At 36.1% G+C, this 21,711-nt stretch overlaps 1 protein-coding gene across 3 annotated transcripts in view; it reads left to right on the top strand.

Moving 5' to 3' along the window:
* HGF (hepatocyte growth factor) overlaps positions 1–21,711 on the top strand; it is a 93,866-nt gene that overhangs the window by 14,364 nt on the left and 57,791 nt on the right. For 2 of the 3 annotated variants that reach the window (XM_078060089.1, XM_036111815.2), the window contains exons 6-8: positions 4,395–4,537; positions 10,250–10,370; positions 11,746–11,864. In XM_078060089.1, coding sequence (XP_077916215.1) covers positions 4,395–4,537; positions 10,250–10,370; positions 11,746–11,864 — 383 coding nt within the window. The remainder of the gene's footprint in view (positions 1–4,394; positions 4,538–10,249; positions 10,371–11,745; positions 11,865–21,711) is intronic. The other variant, XM_078060088.1, reaches the window with a different exon arrangement.

The following is a 21,711-nucleotide window of genomic DNA, read 5'->3' as shown; positions in this document are numbered from 1 at the left end:
AATGACTGGACAAAACTTCTCATTGCCTGGAAATTAAATGTCTACACTTCAGAGAAGAACTGTGTTCATTATAACAGATGAATGCTATTTAAAGATGAGTAAACACAGCATCCATGGGCTCATTAGTCTGAGAGTTTTAATCATCCTGGAAGAGAAATACAGATTTCTAATACTCACTAAAGAACTAAATTTAGCCCCAGTTTTTCCGGAACTCAATTCACAAATAAATTTGACAGGAACTAAGGTAGTTTAAAACAGTTGTCCTTGGTTAGTAAATGCATTGGAAGATTTCGTTTACCACGAGCCAAGTACCTTGCTGAGGAGTCTATCTTATTTATCTCATTTAAGCCCCCCAAGAACCACATAGTGGGTAGTTTTATTAATTCTATTTTATATATGGTGAAACTGAAGAACAAAAGCCTTAGGAACTTTTCAAGGTCATGCACAACTAGTAAGTCCTTTGGCCGGAATGTGAGCCCAGCCAGTGTCACTGTATAACGTGTGTTTTTAACATAAAACAGGGCATGAAACACATACTGTGGCTTGTTTTTGCAATAAGGGTGATGACTTTGCCTTGATGAATTCACTTTTTTATTTCATTTCATTCATTTTTGAGGGGCATAATTATGCAAGATGATTTCACTGCTGTAAACAGACATGAGCTAATTGTCCCACCTATAAAGAAAAAGAGTTTGTTGCTCCACATTGGGATCAAACCTGTGATCCCGGCCCTAATTAACACCAGCTAGTGAGTGTCCAAGTTGACCAGTTTACAGGGTTTTAATAACAGAAAACAACTAATTTTTTTCCAAATTAGTTATTTACAATAATACACAAATACCTCTGAAACATAGCATTATATTGCCAAGCAAAAAACCCAATATAATTGGTTTGTTCCCTCGTAAGGATTTGTATGGTGTCACTCCTATGACACCATATGAGGAAAACACGTTATTTAAATAGATCGATCTAAGTTTTTCATGGACAAAGGAATAACATTTGAAATCAATCCTACCCTAGTTGAGTGCACTGGACTGACCCAGTAGAGGTCTTATTTCAACCCAAATTCTCTATGATTGTGATTCTGTGCGAGAAGAGTACATGTGAAATAGATCTCCCTGGGAACTGGCTTCCCAGTCCAATCAGCTATTTTACCAACAAACATGTCCTTGTGATATGGAAGTTTAGGGCTGAGAAGATCTTGTATATTAATCAAATCTTTTTTGTTTGTTTGTTTGTTTAACAATGGTAACACTTAATTTTCATCAATTAGCCGCTTATTGGTTTATCTGCATGATAGCTTAACACTTTTAAGTTAAGTGTTACCTAAAGATTAACTTTATGGGAAATGGAAAAAAAAATATATATCTCTGTCTGGAAGAGTGATTTATTGTTGACTCCTAAATAGAAATATGTTACAAGTGGCTTAATGGGAAGATGATGATAGATGAAGAAATTAGTATAGAAGCTTAACCAGAAAATCAGGTGACTCGATATCTACATCTATATCCTTCACTGGCCACCAGCATTCATTAACGAAGCAGATGATGGAATAGATCAAGTTTCCCATGAATGCAGTTTATATTAAAAGAAAAGAAAAGGTGACTAGCGCCCAGAAGACCTAATTTATATTTCAAAGTATACATGATATAACTAAGTTTTAAATATTTCTTTACTTCTCTCTCTTAAAGCCTTGCTAACAATGATAAAGAACCATAAATAGTATATATGTGAATAAAAGTTTATTACACAGGCTTTGACTGGCAAAGGGCTTGTGTGTAATTCAACATTTGTTGAATGAACATATAAAAGTGAAAAGAGCAGGGCTGGCTTCATCCCTTGGCCAAGTACAGCATGCTAAAAAAAAGCAGGCTATACCTCAGGACACAAAAGAAAACCAGCTAATTTGGGTAAAAAGCCATACACACCAAAGAATGAAGGGAAGAGACGACCAGACTGTCATGAATGTCCTAAAGAGGAATTTCATGTGCATTGACATAGAATTATGGAAAGTAGCACCTTTTCTTTTCAGTTGCATTTTATTAACTCCAGTGAGAAATTTTATTCATATTTCTGCCACATCTAGTTCTGATTTCTACTTTTTCTCTCTTCCGTACCTAAACTACTAAACCATTGACTGATTCATTTGCTACTTCTTTACAGCTTCTTTTTAGCTTTACAAATCCACTGGCAAGGTATATGTGTTCTATGTGAGTTTGTGTGTGTGTGTACAACAAGTTTCTCTAAAATCATAGATATTTAATATGTGTGTATTTAACATGTACTAAATCCATTATTTAACTTATTCTAAGTAAACTTAATACATAAAATGACAAAAAAAGACCTTATAATAATCAAATTCACTCCATATATAAGTGAAGAAGTGAAAAGCAAAGAGTAAATAAATTAGGTAGGGACTAAGGACTAGTGTCATATAAGTAGCCAAGTGATATATATGCGGCCACAATGTAGATTTTGTGATTAACAATTACCAATTACTTATTCTTTCTACTCTACTATACCAAGTTTTTTCATAAAATAGAGTTATGGGAGCATTTTTTTAGGTACACTTATGTATTACTTTACACAAAACAATCTGAAGTAAAAGTTTTGATTCTATCAGAAAAATGAGTATTTCATTAGAAGTTTACTATGAAAAGTTGGAAAACTGGCAAAATTAAAGAAAATTTCAAGCTTGGAACAAACAAAAGGTATCCTAAGCTATTCTGGAATAAAAGGGCCAAAAATAAGAAAAAAGATGCCTTCTTTTTCTTTTAAAATTAAATACTGTTAGGAACTGTGAAATCATGATGAGATTTAATTGTATTATAATTTATGTCAATCATATGGCCTAATGTCTAATTTTTGTTTCCCCATATTTAAAATTCTAATCAAGTAAGGATATAAATTCTATCTAAAGACATTTTGGAGTTTCATAATATTTATAATACCAGTTTCCTTGAAAATGTTTGGTTAGTAGTAAGTCTCTTAAAATAGACTCTTTTTAACCAATAATTTATATTTTCTGAGGACTTAACTTTGGTATATTTCATGTCCAAATGAAAAAAATGTCATTGCAAAATATTTCTCGGTACCCAATGCACATCCACATACATTTTGTGTCACAACATAACAAAAAAAAACAATGATTTCTAAATAAGTTTCAGTGGATTGGAAACACATTTGAATGGTTTTTATTTAGAGACTAAAATCCTTTGACTTCACTAGAACTACCAGTTAGAACTCAGAAACAGTAAGAGTAGAAATAAAGCTTTATAGCAACAATGAACTGAGTGTCGAAAATGTAACTGGATTTTCAAAAAAAAGTTTAGTGTTACCCACAGATATATATTCTTCCTTACACGATTTTTTTGCATTCAGTCTAGCAGAAGAAAGCATCATTGAGGCCAATGCCACGAGCAGTACAAACGAATAAAAAAGGCTTTGGATTTTTCTGATTTTGTGTTGAAATACTTTATGGTGATCAGAAAACTATAACTAGGGCATTACAAATTTCAAATGAAGGTAATGCATTACAGTCTCTGCACCCAATGGCAAACTGTTAAAAACTCAGTCTGGAAGCACTAAACCCCAGTTGCAGTGAAAATTGCTAAATTTTTTGAAGAGAATAAGTAATTATGTTTTTTACTATGACAGGGTAAAGACTACTAGGTGGAGTGAGGTTAATAATAAGTAGCATTTATTGACTGTCGATTACTCTGTCATCTCTTTGAACTTCTCAAAACACCATATAAAGTGTAAGATGCTTTAAGTTATGGTTATACTCCATGTGCAGGTAAGCTAAAAGGCTGAGAGTCTAAATTACCTGCTGGGGTCTCCAGTTAGTAAAAGAGAGAACTGAAATTTGAATCCAGGTTTAATTTGATTCTAGACCCTTTGTGTCACTTCGTCAACCTGTTTCTCAACTGTGCGGAAAAAAAGAGGGCTATTCTTCATGAGAAAAGCAATAAACAAACAAGTAATTATCTCAGACAAGCAGTATAATAGTGAGATTTCAAGGTCAACTGCAGTGTTTCTTCCATTCTCTCCTCAGTGGCATTGCTCAAACAGGTGCTGACTCTGAGGGGAGCTTTGAAATTGTGGTTCGAACAATGTCAATTAGGTTCTAGAATGATTGGCTATTAGCAACTCCAGAGATGAGTCATTGTTAATGACGTTGAATGTGGGAATTCGGTCAGGTAAATATTTATAAAATTTAAGTATTTTAAGGATGGATGAAAGTGACAGAGTTCAAATTAATATATGTGGAAGTCTGAGATAGAATAAAGGATTTCTGTACTTCAGGAAAAACTTACCCACTAATTAGTAAAATTAATAGGCCCAAAATAAAGTTGCATGCTCTTATACTGTAATGATTATCATTTTAAAACTAGCTTTTTGCCTTCGAGCTATCGGGGTAAAGACCTACAGGAAAACTACTGTCGAAATCCTCGAGGGGAAGAAGGGGGACCTTGGTGTTTCACAAGCAATCCAGAGGTACGCTACGAAGTCTGTGACATTCCTCAGTGTTCAGAAGGTAAATGAACCTGAATGCCGTGTGGGGCGCTCTGCTCCCGCTTTGTGTAAAACTGCAACTCGCGTTAAAGGTTAACAGAGACAAATCAAAGCGTAATAAATATGTTGTTCATTCAAATGCAACTATATATAATTATCTGAGCATTTTTACACGATGTTTTAAAAACTGATTTTCATCAGATTAATACAAAAGAGTTACCAGTTTGAATTTCAACCGAGCCTGAGGGATCCCTCTGGGGAGAGTAAAAGTTTGGGCTTCCTCATCTACTGTCTTGAGTTCACATACCTCACAGTCTCTTTCCACACGTCACCTGAAAGGAGCCGAAGGAAGCTATGCTCTTTAAGAGTAATGCTAATTCTATTCATCCAGCACCTGCTTCTGCAGAAATTTTGTCAAACCTGCCCTGAAGTGGTGTGGCCAGGGTACACGAGCCCAGAAGAGAATATGGGGAGGGGTCGCTGCAAGTTCGATCCGCCTGTGTGCCTTCTGGTGGAAAGCAAATTTGATACATAGACTGACACTACACACCATTGAGAATAGTATCTGAAGAGATCAAAGCCATAGGGCCCACACTGTATTGAAGGCAGGCACCCTAAGGCCATGTCTGCTTTTACCTCCCCTCACAGCATAAAGGGGCCCTGTCCTCACTCTTGCACTGGAAAGCTGAAGGCCTGACAAGAAGGAAGAGTAACCACTTCAGCATTGTATGTGGTTTCACTTTTCTTAGTTACCTGCCTGCTGAACAGCTGGTTTTTCAGTTCTGTCAAAAACTAAAATTCTAAAAATCCAAATGAAACATGCATTAAGTTCTGATAGAAATTTAGTCGGATTTTGAAGTACTTGGGGGTATGGGGCTGCTGGGATTATGTCCAATTTTTATAACCTGTTTGTTATTAACCAAATTTTTTTGAACTATTTTTCCATAAATACCCATTTAATATTAGGTTGATATTGATCACATAAAAAGGCCATTGTTAGCGAATTGTCATGGAGAAGGTGAATTTGCTTTCTGTTGTAGTTAATTTAAAATTCTTGACTTCATGTGCTAGAGCCAGCTCCATCTCTGTTTGTAAATTCTTACTTTCCATTCCATATCATATTCTGTTCACTATAACTTCTTCGTTGTTTTCTTCTCTTTTAAAAATAATAAACTTATCTGTGATAACGTTATGAACAAGTCTGTTTTGTATGAATAAATCTTTAATTAATATTTGTTTTAAATTTACACATGGAAGAAAAAAAACCCTACTTTTTTGGGGGAACTCTCCACTATCACAGTTTTCTGAGGTTGAAAGTCATTGCAAGGAGTTTTGTTTAGTGATGTTTTTTGATCTGGGAAAGTGTTTTCAAGGGAAGGTAACTTGGTCAAACTTTAAATAGCTTAGCATTTATGTTACCTGCCTAGTTCATGTGGGAATGTGATTTCTCAACCCTGGTTTATAAGAACCTTCATCAAAATACACTGGCATAGATCTGGACTGATAGACAACGTAGAATAAATGTGCTGGAAAAGAAGTAATTGGAAAAATCCTACTTCCAGTTATCCTCATCTCATTAGAATGTACATCTCTATTATCCTTTATTATTTGAGGTCATTACACTTCCTTATAAAAGGGCATTGCTCCTTACTATTAATGGCAGATGATGCTATTGGACACCGTGGCACTGAAGGCTGCAGATAGGCTTTTTCTGGAAGTAATTAGAAATCTGATGGTAGTTGAATAACAATCCTGTGAGAGACGTGAACCAACACCTGTCCTATAGGCTAAACATTTCGGGGAGTGTGAATTGAGCTGTGATATTTAAATTCACACTATACTGAATAATGCGTTAGCAGGATTTTACTGAAGAGGATCTAAAATAAGAAGCACTGTCAATACATTAATAGAGAAAAGCAGAGCTATTTATAAAATGGATAATACAAAATATACAAAATAATGTAGATGTATTTCTTGAAATTTTTATAACCTTATTAAACTCTTGGCTGAATAATCATCTGAAATTTATCTGAAAGTTTGGTTCATAAAAGAAGTATATTTGAGGTCCAGTGATTAATATTATTTTCTTGTAATTTAATCTTTGAAATATATTAAGCATTCCAAAAGAAAATGAATACTTTTATCATATTTAGAAACTTACACAATATGTAAAGAAAATAGTAGCATTGATGTTTAATTCAAATACTGTAAAAAACTGAGTTGTCTAAAGTCCAATTTCTTGCTTTAACATTTGCTTGGGATTTAGAACATAGCAATCACCAGTTATTGGAACAGATGTCTTTTTTAATGAGTGTCAAATATTCAAGTGAATACATTTTATTAAGCCATAATCATTATTTTTTATAACTTACATTTAAAATCCCAAATAATACTGCTATAACTTTATGTGTATAATTTCATATTCCGTGGAGAAGGACTTTTAAAAACAAAGATTTAAATAAAACGATTATTTATAAATGTGGGTTTGTGAAAATATCCATATTTCAAACATACAGTTTTGCTGAAGTAATCACCAGCATGGATTTTTCTGAGAGATATTTTCAAAATAGTTACTTTAGTCTGTAAACTCAGATCACTTGTAATTTTATAATTGAGAAAAACAGAACACAATAATTTTTGAGTTAGTTGGTTAGTATGATGAGAAAGATGCTAAATGAATCCTATTTATATTACTATTCATGTGTAGTTAATATATTTTTCTACTTTCATTTAGGCCAGAGGTATATTTAGGAAAACTACTCTAGTTACGAATAGAAACATTTACATAGTTTGAGTTTATGTGATTTGGGACAGCATTTTGCTTTTGTTTTTTGTTTTGTTCTGTTTTTAAAAGGATGAACTTGCTAGAGCTGTTGGATAATACACTGGCAAATAAAGAGCCAAAAGGACATAGAGCAAGAGGGGCGATCCTCACCCTATGCAGTGTTATATAGATCATATTTTCACCCACTTCCATGAGTAGATGGACTTGATTTCCATCCCTACTGCCTGACTGAGCTTGGAAAACTTAGAGTTTCTTAGAATTCTGGAAGTTTGAAAAGTGACTATGAGTTTAAAATTTGGCTTTCTTGAGGTAATTTTTACTAATAACCTGATGGCTTGATGCAATAGTAAAACAACAAATTTTTCAGCCCACGTAAGGTGGCCAATCTACTTGCTCCCCTTCTCCCCATCCTCCAATAGGTGAGAATACAACAGGGCAACTTACTGTTATAAACAAGAAGGCAGAGGGGGTAATGAAGACAATGTTGAAAAGGCAGGGAGATTGACTTTCTAAAATTATTGCTATGAGTCTATTGTAAAAGTATGACCAATCAGAATGCATAGGAAACAAATTAAAATACATGAGACAAAAAGATAATTAGGAAGAATGGAATGAACCCTGGACTGTGGGTGACAAGGTCTGTGTTCCAGGCACAGGTCTGACATTTTCTGTTTTAGGTAAGTCCCTTAAAACTTGTGTGAGCCTTGTTTTCCTCATTGCAAGGGTCAAATGATTTCTTGTATGTTAAAAGTACTGAGTAATCAAAGAATTTATAACTATAATATACTTATCATCTCAGTTCTATCACAGGACACATTTTATTCCTACCCCAACAACAACTTTCATTGCCTACCAAAATCTTACGTTATTCTTGCTGACTTTTATTATTTTTAAAAATCTCCTTAGGTCTGCAACTGCATCCATAACTCTCTCTTCACTTTGCTATAAACATAACACACTAATTTATGTTTCTGTACCATTTTATGTTATTTTGCTCCGTAATAGCTTATCCAAATCCATCCATCCTTCAATACCCAAGTAAAATCATTTCTCTCCTACAAAGCCATTACCACCAGACACTTAGAACTTCTAGAATAGAATGAATTATCCACACACTTGCTACTCAGTGTGAATTTCAAGTACCAGAAGCATCAGTATCCCCTGGGAACTAACGATTGATGCCCCCGTCCTGATCCTCTGAATCAGAACTTGCTCTTTAACAAGATTGCAAAGTGACTTTTATGCACATTAAGGTTTGGAGAAGCAGTGATCTACCACACTCATTCTGTAAAACAGCTGTCTTATAGAATCATCTGTTTAATTTGTGTAGCTATTTTACCTTAAGAAGATTAAAAATCCTGAAGCTTAGGAAAAATGTTTTATAATAATCCCCACAATACTGCTTTGCAGAAAATCATTATATTCACTCTCATTTGAAAGGGATATACTCTTATCAACTTGCATCTGCTAAAGGAGACATAGATATATTTCTGTGTACCATATAAGGTTAGAGATTGTACATGTGGATACTTATTTCTTACGTGTGATCATAGTATTCAATTCTACTTTTTCACTCAGTACAAAGGAACAAAGAATAATAAATGCCTCATCGTTTTCTGTGAAGATATCAAACCTTGAATTCTTTTGAAAAAGGGAACTAAATAAATCTGTACCCCATTGAACTGGAAAGCTGAGATGTGCCCACAGTCCAGGGTTGAGCATTTTAATGTGGAAATGACCTTGGCCAAACAGAGCACCTCTCATTTATAGTTCAGGTGCTTACTGACTGTAGTCTGGGGAAACTCAGAATCTAATGAGAGGAAGCTGAATTGTCCCTTGTCTTGTTCATAGATTAAGCAACATAAAAAGAAGTAGATGGATCAAGCCAAATCATCTTATATTTCAGAAAGTTAATAGTTACTGTCCTATTAGGTTATAAAAATCAAAGGTCCAGAAGTGATTATTCTAATATTATATCCCAAATTATTACAAATACCTATTAGGCTAGATACCAGTGGATAAAGCTAAACATTGATATCTTTACTCTGCTTTGGCTAAAGTTAGATGATCAGTAGTCACAAGATACAAATGATGTGTTTGGGGAAGTTTGCCGGATTCGTAAGAAAGCCAAGCAATGATTTATTCCATAGGATTCCTGCTGTGCTACAAATCAACCTGTCCATTTGAGAAGTCTCATTTTCAGCTAGCTGATGTGATTCAGAGTTTTCGGTGTGACATAAGAGGCCAGCCAGAGGAGAACTATTAATTAACCTCACAGAATCATCAGTAGGATCCTGCATAATTACATGAGCGTATACATTTTAAAGACAGTGAGTACAAGGAGTTCAATAGCAGGTCATCTTCTATCCTAGTCTAGATAAGAATGTAAGTCTGCCCAGTTATTCGACATGGATACTCAGGAACAGAAAGGAGCCATGATTTCTTTTAAAATATCCCTGTTCTTTGAATAGTACCACACTTATGTTTGAAGTTGATCTCTCAAGTTTACCTGGTCCTGATTTTGGCATTAACCCTAGGGGTATCACGTATACTCATTTTGAGTTGTGTATTTCCTGTTTTTGTGTTTGGAGCTTAAGTTGAGAGAAGAGAATTATTCTGCAGTCAGTATAGACACTGAAATCCTATATTTCCAGTTTCTGGGTGCCTTTTGGACAGCTATTGAAAAATTAGAAAGGTAGCAACCTGGCCCTATGGTAAATATGTACGAATAACTACACAAATCCCATGTGAACTATATGAAGAGCACTGTAGGGAGTATTTTATGTCACTCTTTATGGACATTAGACCCCAGTTCAACATTAAAATGGTACATAAATTGTTCTAAAAATCTTTTTGCTAACAGATGATTTACTATTCTTTCAATGGAACAGTGGTGTTCTTGATTTTGCTGTCAGAAGCAATTAACATGCCATACTTTAATTTTATTAGTTGAATGCATGACCTGCAATGGGGAAAGTTATCGAGGTCCCATGGATCATACAGAATCAGGCAAGATTTGTCAGCGCTGGGATCATCAGACACCACACCGGCACAAATTCTTGCCAGAAAGGTAAAATACTACCAAATCATGCTTCCAATGATTCTTTTTACAAACTGGTATTTGCTCCATGACAAACTGCCTTAGAAATTCTCTTTATATCATGTTTTCTGGATAGTCTTGGGGCAAAGGGACTGATGATGAAGTATATGAGAATGCTGGCTACACCTTTGAGTGGTCTCTGCTGAGTAGACGGAGTCCCTGAAATCATAATGGTCCTGAACACAGGAGCATCAGTGGGGTGCAGAAGGGGAGCACTAACAGAAGCTTCCTCTTTCTCTTCCATGGCAGGACAAAGACAGAGGCTCATTAAGTAATGACCACAGTCCAAGCTTTGGGAGGAGGCATTATTGCTAAATACAAGCCAATGTCCTTCTAAAGGCACATCTTCAGTGACTTAGGTAAAGTGGGGTCACACGTGTGACACCATGACATAGGTCATGCCCATAGAAAGGGAATGAAAGGTGGAGCAAACAGTTCTCTGGCTGCTTTATCCTAGCGTGGAATTGCCAGTCTAGAGAAGTCATGCAACCAAGTCTACTTTTCTCCTCAGGAATAGCTTTTGAGCTTAAATGGTTTAAAAAAAAATATGTCTACTTTGGTTCATTCATTTCATATGAAACATTTGAGTTGAAAAAAATTCCCTTATTTTTATTATAAAGAATAAAAATATAAACGATTATAGCAGAAGCTCTGTCCCCACCTTTCTGAAAGGTGCTTTTCTTTCTTTATCTTTTTTGTTTGTTTGTTTTTATCTTAAATTAAATTAAAACTGTGTGTTTTGGGTTTTTTTTAAAAGTATATCTCTTGTCTTTTAAGTGAGTGCAGAAGGAATATGGTAGCAATTAAAATCAACTCACCAATTCAGGACCCTGTTAATTTAAAGGGAGGTGGGTATAGAGAAAGTGGTGTGATGGAGTTTCTCTCTTGCCATGGTGGAGGAGAGGGCATGACCTAGAAGGGCTCTATTTTCAAAATTGAGCTATCATTAGTAACAGAACTATTGAAACCTAACTTTCAGTTTGAACTTTAAGCCTGCCCCCAGAAAAGGACCCCTCTTCTTAATGAGCATTCTACCTGAGGTCATGTTTATGTAATCTGTCCTTAATTGGGCTTTGTGAGAAGAGGACTCAGTTTGGGACCTCAACTGGGGGACAGGTACCAAAGGGACCTAACTTATTAGCAAAGGGGATGTATTCTGTACTTACTAGATATGTAAGCTAACAGATGCAATAGTTGATAATTGGTTCTTGTAAGGCGCAACAGAAAACCTCTTCTTCCCCCATCTAGTAGTAGCCAAGCTAGGTCAAACGATATTTCGTGAGCTGAGGAGTGGGTGGTGTTTCCAGGCAGATTTACATGACACTTTTCTTCGTGTGGTTTGCAGATATCCCGACAAGGGCTTTGATGATAATTATTGCCGCAATCCTGATGGCAAGCCCAGGCCATGGTGCTATACTCTTGACCCTGACACCCCCTGGGAGTACTGTGCAATTAAAATGTGCGGTAAGTTAAGGTCAAATTTATTGCTTCCTTTTCCTCTCACAGACTGGATCTAAGCAGGCGATTATTAGTGAGACAGGTTAACAGCTATTTTACTTGATGCTTTAATGTGTGTAGGTTTTAATATTTTAAGAACGTGTTATATAAGTCTACCCAAATTTTTGGAATTTTCAGAGGGTCATTGTTTTGAAAGAGATACATATGCAAGTGAACACAAATACACAAAACATTTACACTTACGGTGAAGGCCTAAACATTCTCATGTTATTTAAAAAAAAAAAAATCCACTGAGGGAGAAAAGGATCAGGGATTATGTGCAGTATCCTAATGTCATTAAGGCCATAAAAGCTAGCACCTTAGATTTTACCTTCCAATCTGGTATCCTTTCCATACCGTTCCTCCCCAGACATAACACAAGCTGTCAAGCTACTGTGAACCTCTTTTAGTGAATGACAGAGTTGCAATGAAGACTAGTAAGTCCACTGGAAGAATCTCACAGACATCCTTAATCTCTAGTGGCTGATCCCCACCTCTCTGGCTGCCTTGTCCACAGCCTGTGTTCTGTACCAACCCGTCTTTTAGCTGCGCTATGGTTGTTTTCTATGTACTGGCCTTTACTCAACACTCCTGAATTTCTGATAAAAGCTTCTTTCCTCACTTGCTTTGTGGTAGCTCTTTAAATCTGTATACTTGGTCCTCTCCTCCATGGTTAACTTACACATTTTTACTCTTTGAAATAATACTGGATAATTAGATTTGGCCATGCTTTTATTTCTATGAGTACAGGTCTTATTTTTTCAGCTGGATCCTAAAATGTTTTAAGACCAGTAGACTCACATGAATTTAGTAAGGGATTATAAATTGTAATTATAAATTGGCTTGATAATATAAAGATATGCATATATAGAGGGACAAATAATCTACATAAGATCAGGTACCAGCAGCCTAAATGATAAGTGGACAGTTCTGAGGATAGGGATAGGTATTTGCATATTTTCCTAGTACAGCCTGATGGAGATATTCCTTTGAACAAACTTAATTCAATATTATCCACACCGTGATACTGCCAAGGTAAATCTCTCTCCACTTAGACCTGCTAATAAAAGGAAATGTTTTGGACAACTCAAATAAAGCCCATAGAAAGAGGATGTGTCTGGCATATGTGAAATAACTGCAGAATCTGGTAGGTTCTCGATGTGAACACAATGTTCCAAGGAAATTGAATCATCTGTTTGGTCCCTTAAAATAAAAGATGACTCTTGTGACAGTGTTTCTCTGTATAGATTGGGTTAGTTCCATTCACTGACTTTTAAAATCTTGTTAAGCTTTCCATCCTTTTAGACTACTTAGGTACTATAAACCAACATTTTTCCCTTCCATCCTGTGTGTGTGTGTGTGTATGTGTGTGTGTTTTAGGTACTCTTATAAATTGTCTCTGGAATAAGATCCGTATAAACACACACACACACACACACACACACACACACACGTTCACATGCATACTCATCTGCACATTCACTGTTTCCCTCCTATTCATTTACCAATCAGTGTTTGGTTATTTTAAAAGACGTTGTGAGAGAAAAGAAATAAAATAAATATGATACTTCCTCACTACTAGATAGATTTCTTTTTATTTTCTGTCCAAAGGAGAGATGGCTAATTATGCAACTAACATGCAGTGATTCAGATGGCTTTGTTAAACAGAGGATGATGTTTATAGGATGTTAATTCTAAGAACAGGGTGGTAGAATTTGTAAGCCAAACCTATATAGTTAAGGACAAAATAATCTTTTAAGCATTGGGAATATTTTAGAAATATTTCATTACAAGAAAGCTTTTAGTTTGTAAAATCATATATGGAGACTACATTTTTATTCAAATGAACTGAAGTTGACATTCTGCAATTCTGGAAAGCATATGAAATAATGTTTTATGAATATGCTTCCAAATATTTTGGCTTACATTTACAGTACCGCCTATGATGCAGCACCAAGACATTTGGTGATGGTTTTAACTGTGTAACAGTTTTCTATCGCTGTATAACGAATTACCAAAAACTTAGTGGCTTAAAACAATACCTATTATGTCATAATTTCTGTGGGTCAGAAGTCCAGGCATGACTCAGGCGGCTTCTCTGCTTAGGACCTCACAAGGCCATGACCCAGGTGCCTGCCAGACCTACTGTATCATTTAAGACTCAGCATCCCATTCCAAGTTCACTGGTTGTTGGCAGAATTCAGTTTCTTGCGGCTGCAGTGCTGAGGTCCTCAGCTCCTAAAGACTGCCTGATACTTCCTATTACATGACTCTCTCAATAGGGAAGTTTATTTCTTCAAGGCCAACAGCATAGCTTTCTGGTAGTTTGAGCTTCTGACTTCTATATCTTCTTTTCAAGAGCTCACCTGATTAGGTCAGGACCACCCATGGTAAATTCCCTTTAATTAACTTAAAGTCAACTTATTAGGGACTTTACTTACACCTGCAAAATGTCTTCACTTTTGCTGTACAACATAGTACAGAAGTCTCGAAATTGGTATCCATGAAGCCCACGGGAACACAAAGACTCTCCTAGGGGTGTGTGGGCGTGGACAGCTTAGAGGTTCAAATTCTAGCTCCTTTACTTCCATATGAATTCTTGCCCCAAATCTTCTGCTTGAAGTGAATGTGTTCCTAAGGAGTTAGTCAAGTTCAAAATCCTTTCTTCCCATTCACAATTTCCCTTTCCTACTTCACTGAACAAAGGCAAACTGCCCAGCCTTCCTGAATTTTAATGTGGTGCATTGTCCTGGGGTATAAAAACTTTGGCGACACTAAACCAAGAGACATTTGAAAATACTATATATTCATGCTGCTTATCACTTATGTACTATTAATAGTTACATAACTCTATCCAGAATATATACATATAGGTGCATGTGTGTGTATATGTGTGTGTGTGGTGTATATGTCTATTTATCTCTTAGAATTCTGTGGTCACAAGAAATTTAAATAATTTTGACATATAAAAATCTTTCAGAAAAGTATGATGGGGTGAAGAATAAAAGTCTCTCCAACATAAAATACATTAAATTCAAATGACATTCCATAGGTAAAGTGGAATGGAAAAAAAATGATTCAAGGAGAAAAAGAGCTTGATAATGTACAATTATCCAGGAACAGGTAGGTATCAAATCACTCCAGTATTTAGAGTCCATTCATCCATTCAAAAGTATGATATAAAAATTTTGGTTTCAAGATGTCAGTAGTTAACATATGCTAGAAATCACATCTTTTGCAGCTATTTAAACTTGCCATAAAAAATGTAGATGTCAACTTAAACACATGTGAGAGGACATAAATACTTTCTGAAAATTCTTTTAGTAACAGGAACAAAAATAAAAGCAAAACCAAAAACACCACCACCAGCTGATGACCACTGAACCAGAAGAATTACTGTACATTCCCAGTAATTGGCGTGGAGAGGGCTGAGAAAGGAGGCAGGTGGGTCTGAGAAGAGCTAATTTGAACAGGCTGCATTAATTCAGTCACGTGAATCAATGCAGCAAGCAGGGAGAATAACAAGGTGAGGAAGGATGTGAACAATATTGAAGAGGTTGGGTGTCCAGTATATAATGACAAATTGGATGTAGCGGGAAATGAGATAGGGAAAGAGGAAAGTCTTAAATATTTTTTAAGTTATTGGATAGATGATGCATATTTGAGAGCGATGTAACTTTGAGGAGAAAGGTAAGAAAGTTTAGTTCTTCTTGTGTCGAGGTGTAGGTGCTTGATGTCTGTGCTCAGAGCACATCTAAGTTCAGTCTTTTCTGAAGCTCCTGCAAAATCCTAAGTAAATAGTGACAGCCAAAACCTTTGCAGAGCACCAATTCCAGGGGGCATACAGAAAACACAAAAAAGATTGGCAGTCCCCTTTCCATAGGATTTATTCAATACATATTTACTGTCTAGTTCTTATACCTGAAACACTTTTCTAGATTCTGGGGATATAGAAGTGAACAAAACACTCCAAGGCTTACGATAAAATTGAAATTTCAGATCGTTGGCTCTAACTAGTAAAATAAAAGCTGACATTGCCTTGACATGGGCATATTCACACCTTTCAGAGCCAAGGTTTTGAATACTGTGCTCTGTTCCTTTTATTTATTAAATAGCTGAATGAACCACAGATTTGCTCCTGTTACTTTGCTTCCAACCTTTTAATCCTACGTTCAGTGAGCACATCTCTGAAAGTGAATGTGGGCTGCAGTGTTCGGGGACTGGCTTTCTCAGTTATCCTCCACACCATATTCTCAGAAGATGATTTCTACCCAAATGGCAACCACTCACAAAGATTCTGGCTATGTACCTTTTTAAAAATGTATTACAATTTTATTTGACAATTATACCTCAAGAAAGCTGAAAAGCGGTTTCAAAATTTTATGAACAGGTTGCCTCCTCCTGAATGCATCCGGGACAGTATAATGTGCATATATCCAGTTCTCTTCTAAGAATTACTGAATCAAAAGCACAGGGGTAGAAAAGAGGGAATTGGATGTGTTAAAGTTGCCATAAGGTTTTAGCATACTTAAGCTCTGGAACCACCCCTGATGTGGAATGAAGTAAGCTGGTCATCTGAAGAAGGGGCAAATTTCAAGTCCAGATGCTTCATTAAGAAGCTTTCCTTTTCTGAGTCAGTAGGGTTTCTATCTCAGTCAGTCAGTGCAGGGACTCCCTAGAGGCACAGAGGGAAAAGGCAGATAGCCAAGGGCAGATCCCATCGTCTGGAAGTTAATTACCCTCACCCAGAGAGACCAGGTTCCTACGGTTCTGCAACATCACAGCATTGTACAAGTCCCTCTGAGCAGGGTCCAGGCGTTCCCATTTCTCCTGAGAGAATTCTGTGCCCCATCCCTGACTGTCATCCTATTTCTGGCTCCTATTCTGTGTTCTTCCTCCTCTACTGGGCTTCTTCCTTAGGCAACAGGAGCATGTAGAAGGCAACCGATCATTTCAGGAGTCAGCACCACTCTGATTCAGAGTCTCAGGTCAAGTCCTTCATTTCCATGTTGAGGTAGGCTCACTGAGTCCCATAGAGAGAGTCATTTCACCAAGTTATCCTGAGAAAGTCTGAGTTGAGTGAGCAGAACTGGATGGAACTGAACTATAACATCCTGGCCTGAAGGAGCTAGTGGGTGGGGGTGTCTTTATGGATCTTTTCCCTTAAAAATTCCACGACCATCTCTCACATGTGCTCCACAAAGTGACCTTTGCTCTGCACCATCCACATCTAAGTCTATCTGGCTATATAACTTTTCACAGATTTCCAGGTATATGGAATTTTAAGACATTGCAAATATATAACAAGATTGGAAGTCCTGTATAGTACCTGAATGAAGTACTGATTTTCTTTTTTTTTTTTTTTTTGAAGTACTGATTTTCTTACGATTTTCCTCTATAATCACTTTATATTCTGAATAACAGCTTGTTCCATAGATTAGTTCACTGCTTTTCAGAGAGAAATAATAATATTTGTTGGGAGAAATTATATTTTTCTGAAGTGAAAATAGTTTTCTGGCAATGAAAAAGCTGTCTTTTGTTTGATGTGTCATAGAAATTCTTACTGAAAATCTCCAGTTGGAGATTTCTATCATCTGTCACCCATTTCTGATATTCTTCTTTCATCTTGTAGGATGGTCTAATCTGCTTTTCAACTCTCTTTTGTATGACTGGTACCACCATTACATTTAACATCCCAAAACCTAGAATAATCCTAGACATTCTCTTTCCTTTACTCCTCACATTGGGTTCATTGCTAAGACCTGCCAATTTTATCTTGTATGTACCTTTCAAATCTGCCCATTTCACTCCCTTGCTGTCTCCTTTATCCAAGAGAGTGTTATTTTTGCCTTGAATATTTAAATGGTCTTCTGAAAGGAGTTGAATCCATATTTACTATTTTTTCCCTTCAATCCCTTCTTCACAGTGCAAACAGAATGATATAAAAATCTGAGTATACCATTTCCCATCCCTAGCACACCACACCACACACACATACACACACACACCCCAGGCAAAAACCCTTCAATGATTTCCTTTGACCTCAGAACAAAAGACAAAACAAAACCATCTTTTACTTCCCTACCCATATCTCCAGCCTCCTATACTACCACATTTTCCCCCATGCTGTCCATTCCAGCCAGAATAGCTTACTTCCTGTACTTCATATTTTCCATATTCTCATTTACAGTTCCTTTACCCCTGCCATCTCCTCTGCCTTGAAATTTTTTTTCTCCCTTCCTCACCCAGTTGACAGCCACTCATTATTCAAATTTCAACTCAGTTACTATCTCCTCAGTTATCGTTTCTTCATTTGACTTCCCTGACTTGGTCAAATTCCTTATTATATATTTATACCACCATAAACCTCTCCTTCTAAGTACTTCTCAGAGTTGGTCTTTACATTTGTTTTTGAACTTATTTGATTAATAGCTCTATCAAAATTTGTAAGTTCCAACAGAGCGAAGATCATGTTTCTTTTTGTGTCAGCACATTGCCTTGGACATGACAGGGATTCAACAAATATTTGTTGGATGAATGAATGTTATTCCTACACAGTGGTAGTTTTTCATTTGTGTGTGTGTGTGTGTGTGTCTCCTGGAATTTTTTCTATGGTTCTAGATTTTCATATGACAACTGAGCTTTTCTCAGACACTACCAAACTGGAAGATTTCTTCCTATCATTTCAACTCATCCTGAGGTTTCATGCTTCCCTGAGATACTTTTGTTCATTTGTTGCTTTTTCTTTACCAAAAAATAGACAAATTTCATCGTGTTTTACCTTATTTTTCTCCTCCTCTTTCTTCTTTTTTCTTTTTAAGTTCTAGATACGTAAGTGTCCAGAACCATTTTATTAATCTTTTAACAGTTAACTGTGGTGTAGTTGATATAACCTGTACATATTTAATGGGTTTAATATTTGATGGGTTTGAACATACTCATATACCCGTGACACCATCTCCACAATCAAGGTAATAAACATATCTATCACTTCCAGAAGTTTCCTCCTGCCTGTCCTCCACTTTTTTTTATGTATGTGTAAGAACACTTAACTTGAGATCTACTCTCGACATTTTTTTTAGTATATGATGTAGTATTGTTAACTATAGGTACTACGCTGTATAGATCTCTAGTTCTCTAGAATTTACTCATCTAACAACTGAAACTTTATACCTGTAAAACAACTCTCCATTTCAGAAATGTGACCTAGGCAGATCTTTGATAGCTTTCTACTCAAACTATTGTTATAGACTGAACCATGCAACCCCCCCAAATTCATAATTTAAGCCTTAAATCCCCAATGTGACTATATTTGGAGACAGGGCTTTTAGGAGGTAATTAAGGTTAAATGAGGTCATAAATGTGTGATGCTAATTTGCTGGGATGAGTAGCTTTATAAGTAGAGTAAGAGAGAGATCTCTTTCTCTCTCTCTTCCATATGAGGACATGGCAAGAAGGTGACCATCTGCTAGCCAGGAAGACAGCTCTCACTAGAAACCAAATTGGCTGGCACCTTGATCTTGGCCTTCCCAGCCTCCAGAATTCTGCAAAATACATTTTTGTTGTTTAAGCCATCAAGTCTATGGTATTTTGTTATGGTGGTCCAAGCAGACTAATACAGGCATGTTGCCACTGGTAAAAAATAAAAGAATTCTTCCTTCCAGTAACCAATGTACACTGGTGTCATTTTAAGAGAATATGTAACCTTGTGTGTTTATATGTTGGGAAAATAATTATTTTCTTTCTTAAAGAAAGCCTTTATTTCTCTGTATTCTTTCATCCAAGGCTAGAACAGAGATTAATAGACATAAAATCTCATTGTATTCTGAGTCAGGAAAAAACAATACCAACAATACCCTTTCTCAAGGGAAAGATCTTATACTTGGAGGTCTTTTTCAAGTCATCTTCTAAGGAATAAGAGTATAGAACTGAAGACCTTTCATGAAAGTCTTGTCTCTTGAGCATTTTATACCAGAAAAGGCTTGGATAAAGTCCAAGGAAAAGTTTCAGATAGGAATTCTAGGTTCACATGGAAAGCAAACGTGCAAGCAATTTGAGGTTTGTACTTTGGAGGTCTTTATACCTCTTTCCCATGTCAATTTTAAAACAAGAAGCTCTTTAAATTTTCATTGAGCCTGATCTTGCCATTTGTGGCCCAAAGAGTACAAGTCCGTTGACAGAAGAATAGCTTTACACACTGTTCTCAATCTCCAGGGACCATGATAAAGTAAACCCTATGTTTCAGTTGTTCTTCAGTAGCTGAAGTGGGAATAGATTGGGTTGGGCTGAAGTGGTCCAAGGAATAATCAGGTATTTGTCCAATGGCCTATGGAACAACTTGCTCCTAGCTATAGGCAAAAGAACAGCAACAGTTTACCACCACTGGGAAATTTAGATTTTGGGGGGGAGAAAGGGAACTGTAAATGTAAGGATTTACTTATTATTCATATAAAGGTTATGGAGCTCTGGGCATGGCTCTCTGTAACATATATGTGCACTCAGATTCTCCAGTTGCCTTTCACAGACCTCCATCAGCCCCGTGTGGTGTCTCAGCAAAAATTTGGCTAGCCTTTCATAGAGAAATTGGATCAGATTTATTATTAGACATCTTGTTCTAGTGGTTTTTCTGTTGGGTGGCAAGATGTTCATCTCAAGGATTATATAACAGTTAATGTTTATTCTCTCAAAAAATCTATTCAAACTTTGAAGTTCCCGACCAGATAGGATAGCCAACATCATAACACATCCGGCAAAGTGAAATGAATGTTCCAAAAGGCACCCACCATATTTGATTATGTTGTAAAAGGACAGTGTAAAATGTCAGTAGCACATGCTCTTTGTAAAACATTTCCAAATAGAAAATTTTGTGTCAATCATCAAAGAAAAGCATGTATTCACTCATAGGCCACTAAGGATCATAGAACTATATTTGCATTTGCTCTAAAGGGTAGCCACTACTGACAGCCTTGAACAAATGTTTTATTTGTGAGGAACTCTTTTATTTGTGAGTTTCTAATATTTTCAGTGTGCTTGGTAGACATACTTGCAAAAATGTTTGTGTATATGAAGATATACACATGTTGCTTTGGCTAAACTTGATCAACATCAGCTGATATTTAGGGATGTTTCTGTGCTTCTTTAACACTTTGCTTGGCCACTGGACACTTCAGAATCTTCCCTTATTCAGGTCCCATGTTAAAGTTTTAAGTCCAAAGGGATAGTTTTCCCCAAATTTAATAGCTTTTCCCAAATCGATTGGCATGAAACATTTATTTTTGCACCAAGTTTTGCTATTTATATAGTAGGACAGATAAAGGAGTCTATTTTATTGCAACTCAAGAATAATTAATCTTGTTTGAGTAAGAACTATGTACATAGGCAACAAAAATGAAACATTTGCATCACCGGTAAATGGTCTATGAAAAATCATTCACATGGTCCTCCTCAGATAATATGTGTCCAAATAATATGCATGAAGTTTCATTTTACTCTATAATTGCCACCAGAAATCATGTAGTTTTTGTTTATGAGGTCACTTGTAGGAGCTGAGTGTCAAATGGGATAAATACAGACACACTAACTTCAGAGGGCACTTTTTAGTTAATGAAAAATATTATCTCAATACTGCCAGTTCATAGTTAAAATCATAAGGAATATTTCCACTGAATTAAAACATAAGAATAAATAAAGCCATCAAGTTGTTTGAGGTTATATATTTCAAAGTTATGGATGCTTATTAAAATAAAAGTTAAAAAAAGAATATTATTAATTAGATTTTTTTTTTTTTATATTTTGTTGAGGCCTGTCTTGGGCT

This window comes from Halichoerus grypus, chromosome 12 (assembly GCF_964656455.1).
Source record: "Halichoerus grypus chromosome 12, mHalGry1.hap1.1, whole genome shotgun sequence".
NCBI classification, from domain to species: domain Eukaryota; kingdom Metazoa; phylum Chordata; class Mammalia; order Carnivora; family Phocidae; genus Halichoerus; species Halichoerus grypus.
Note: the sequence above shows the minus strand (reverse complement) of the source record. Positions and strands in the feature narration are given on the sequence as shown.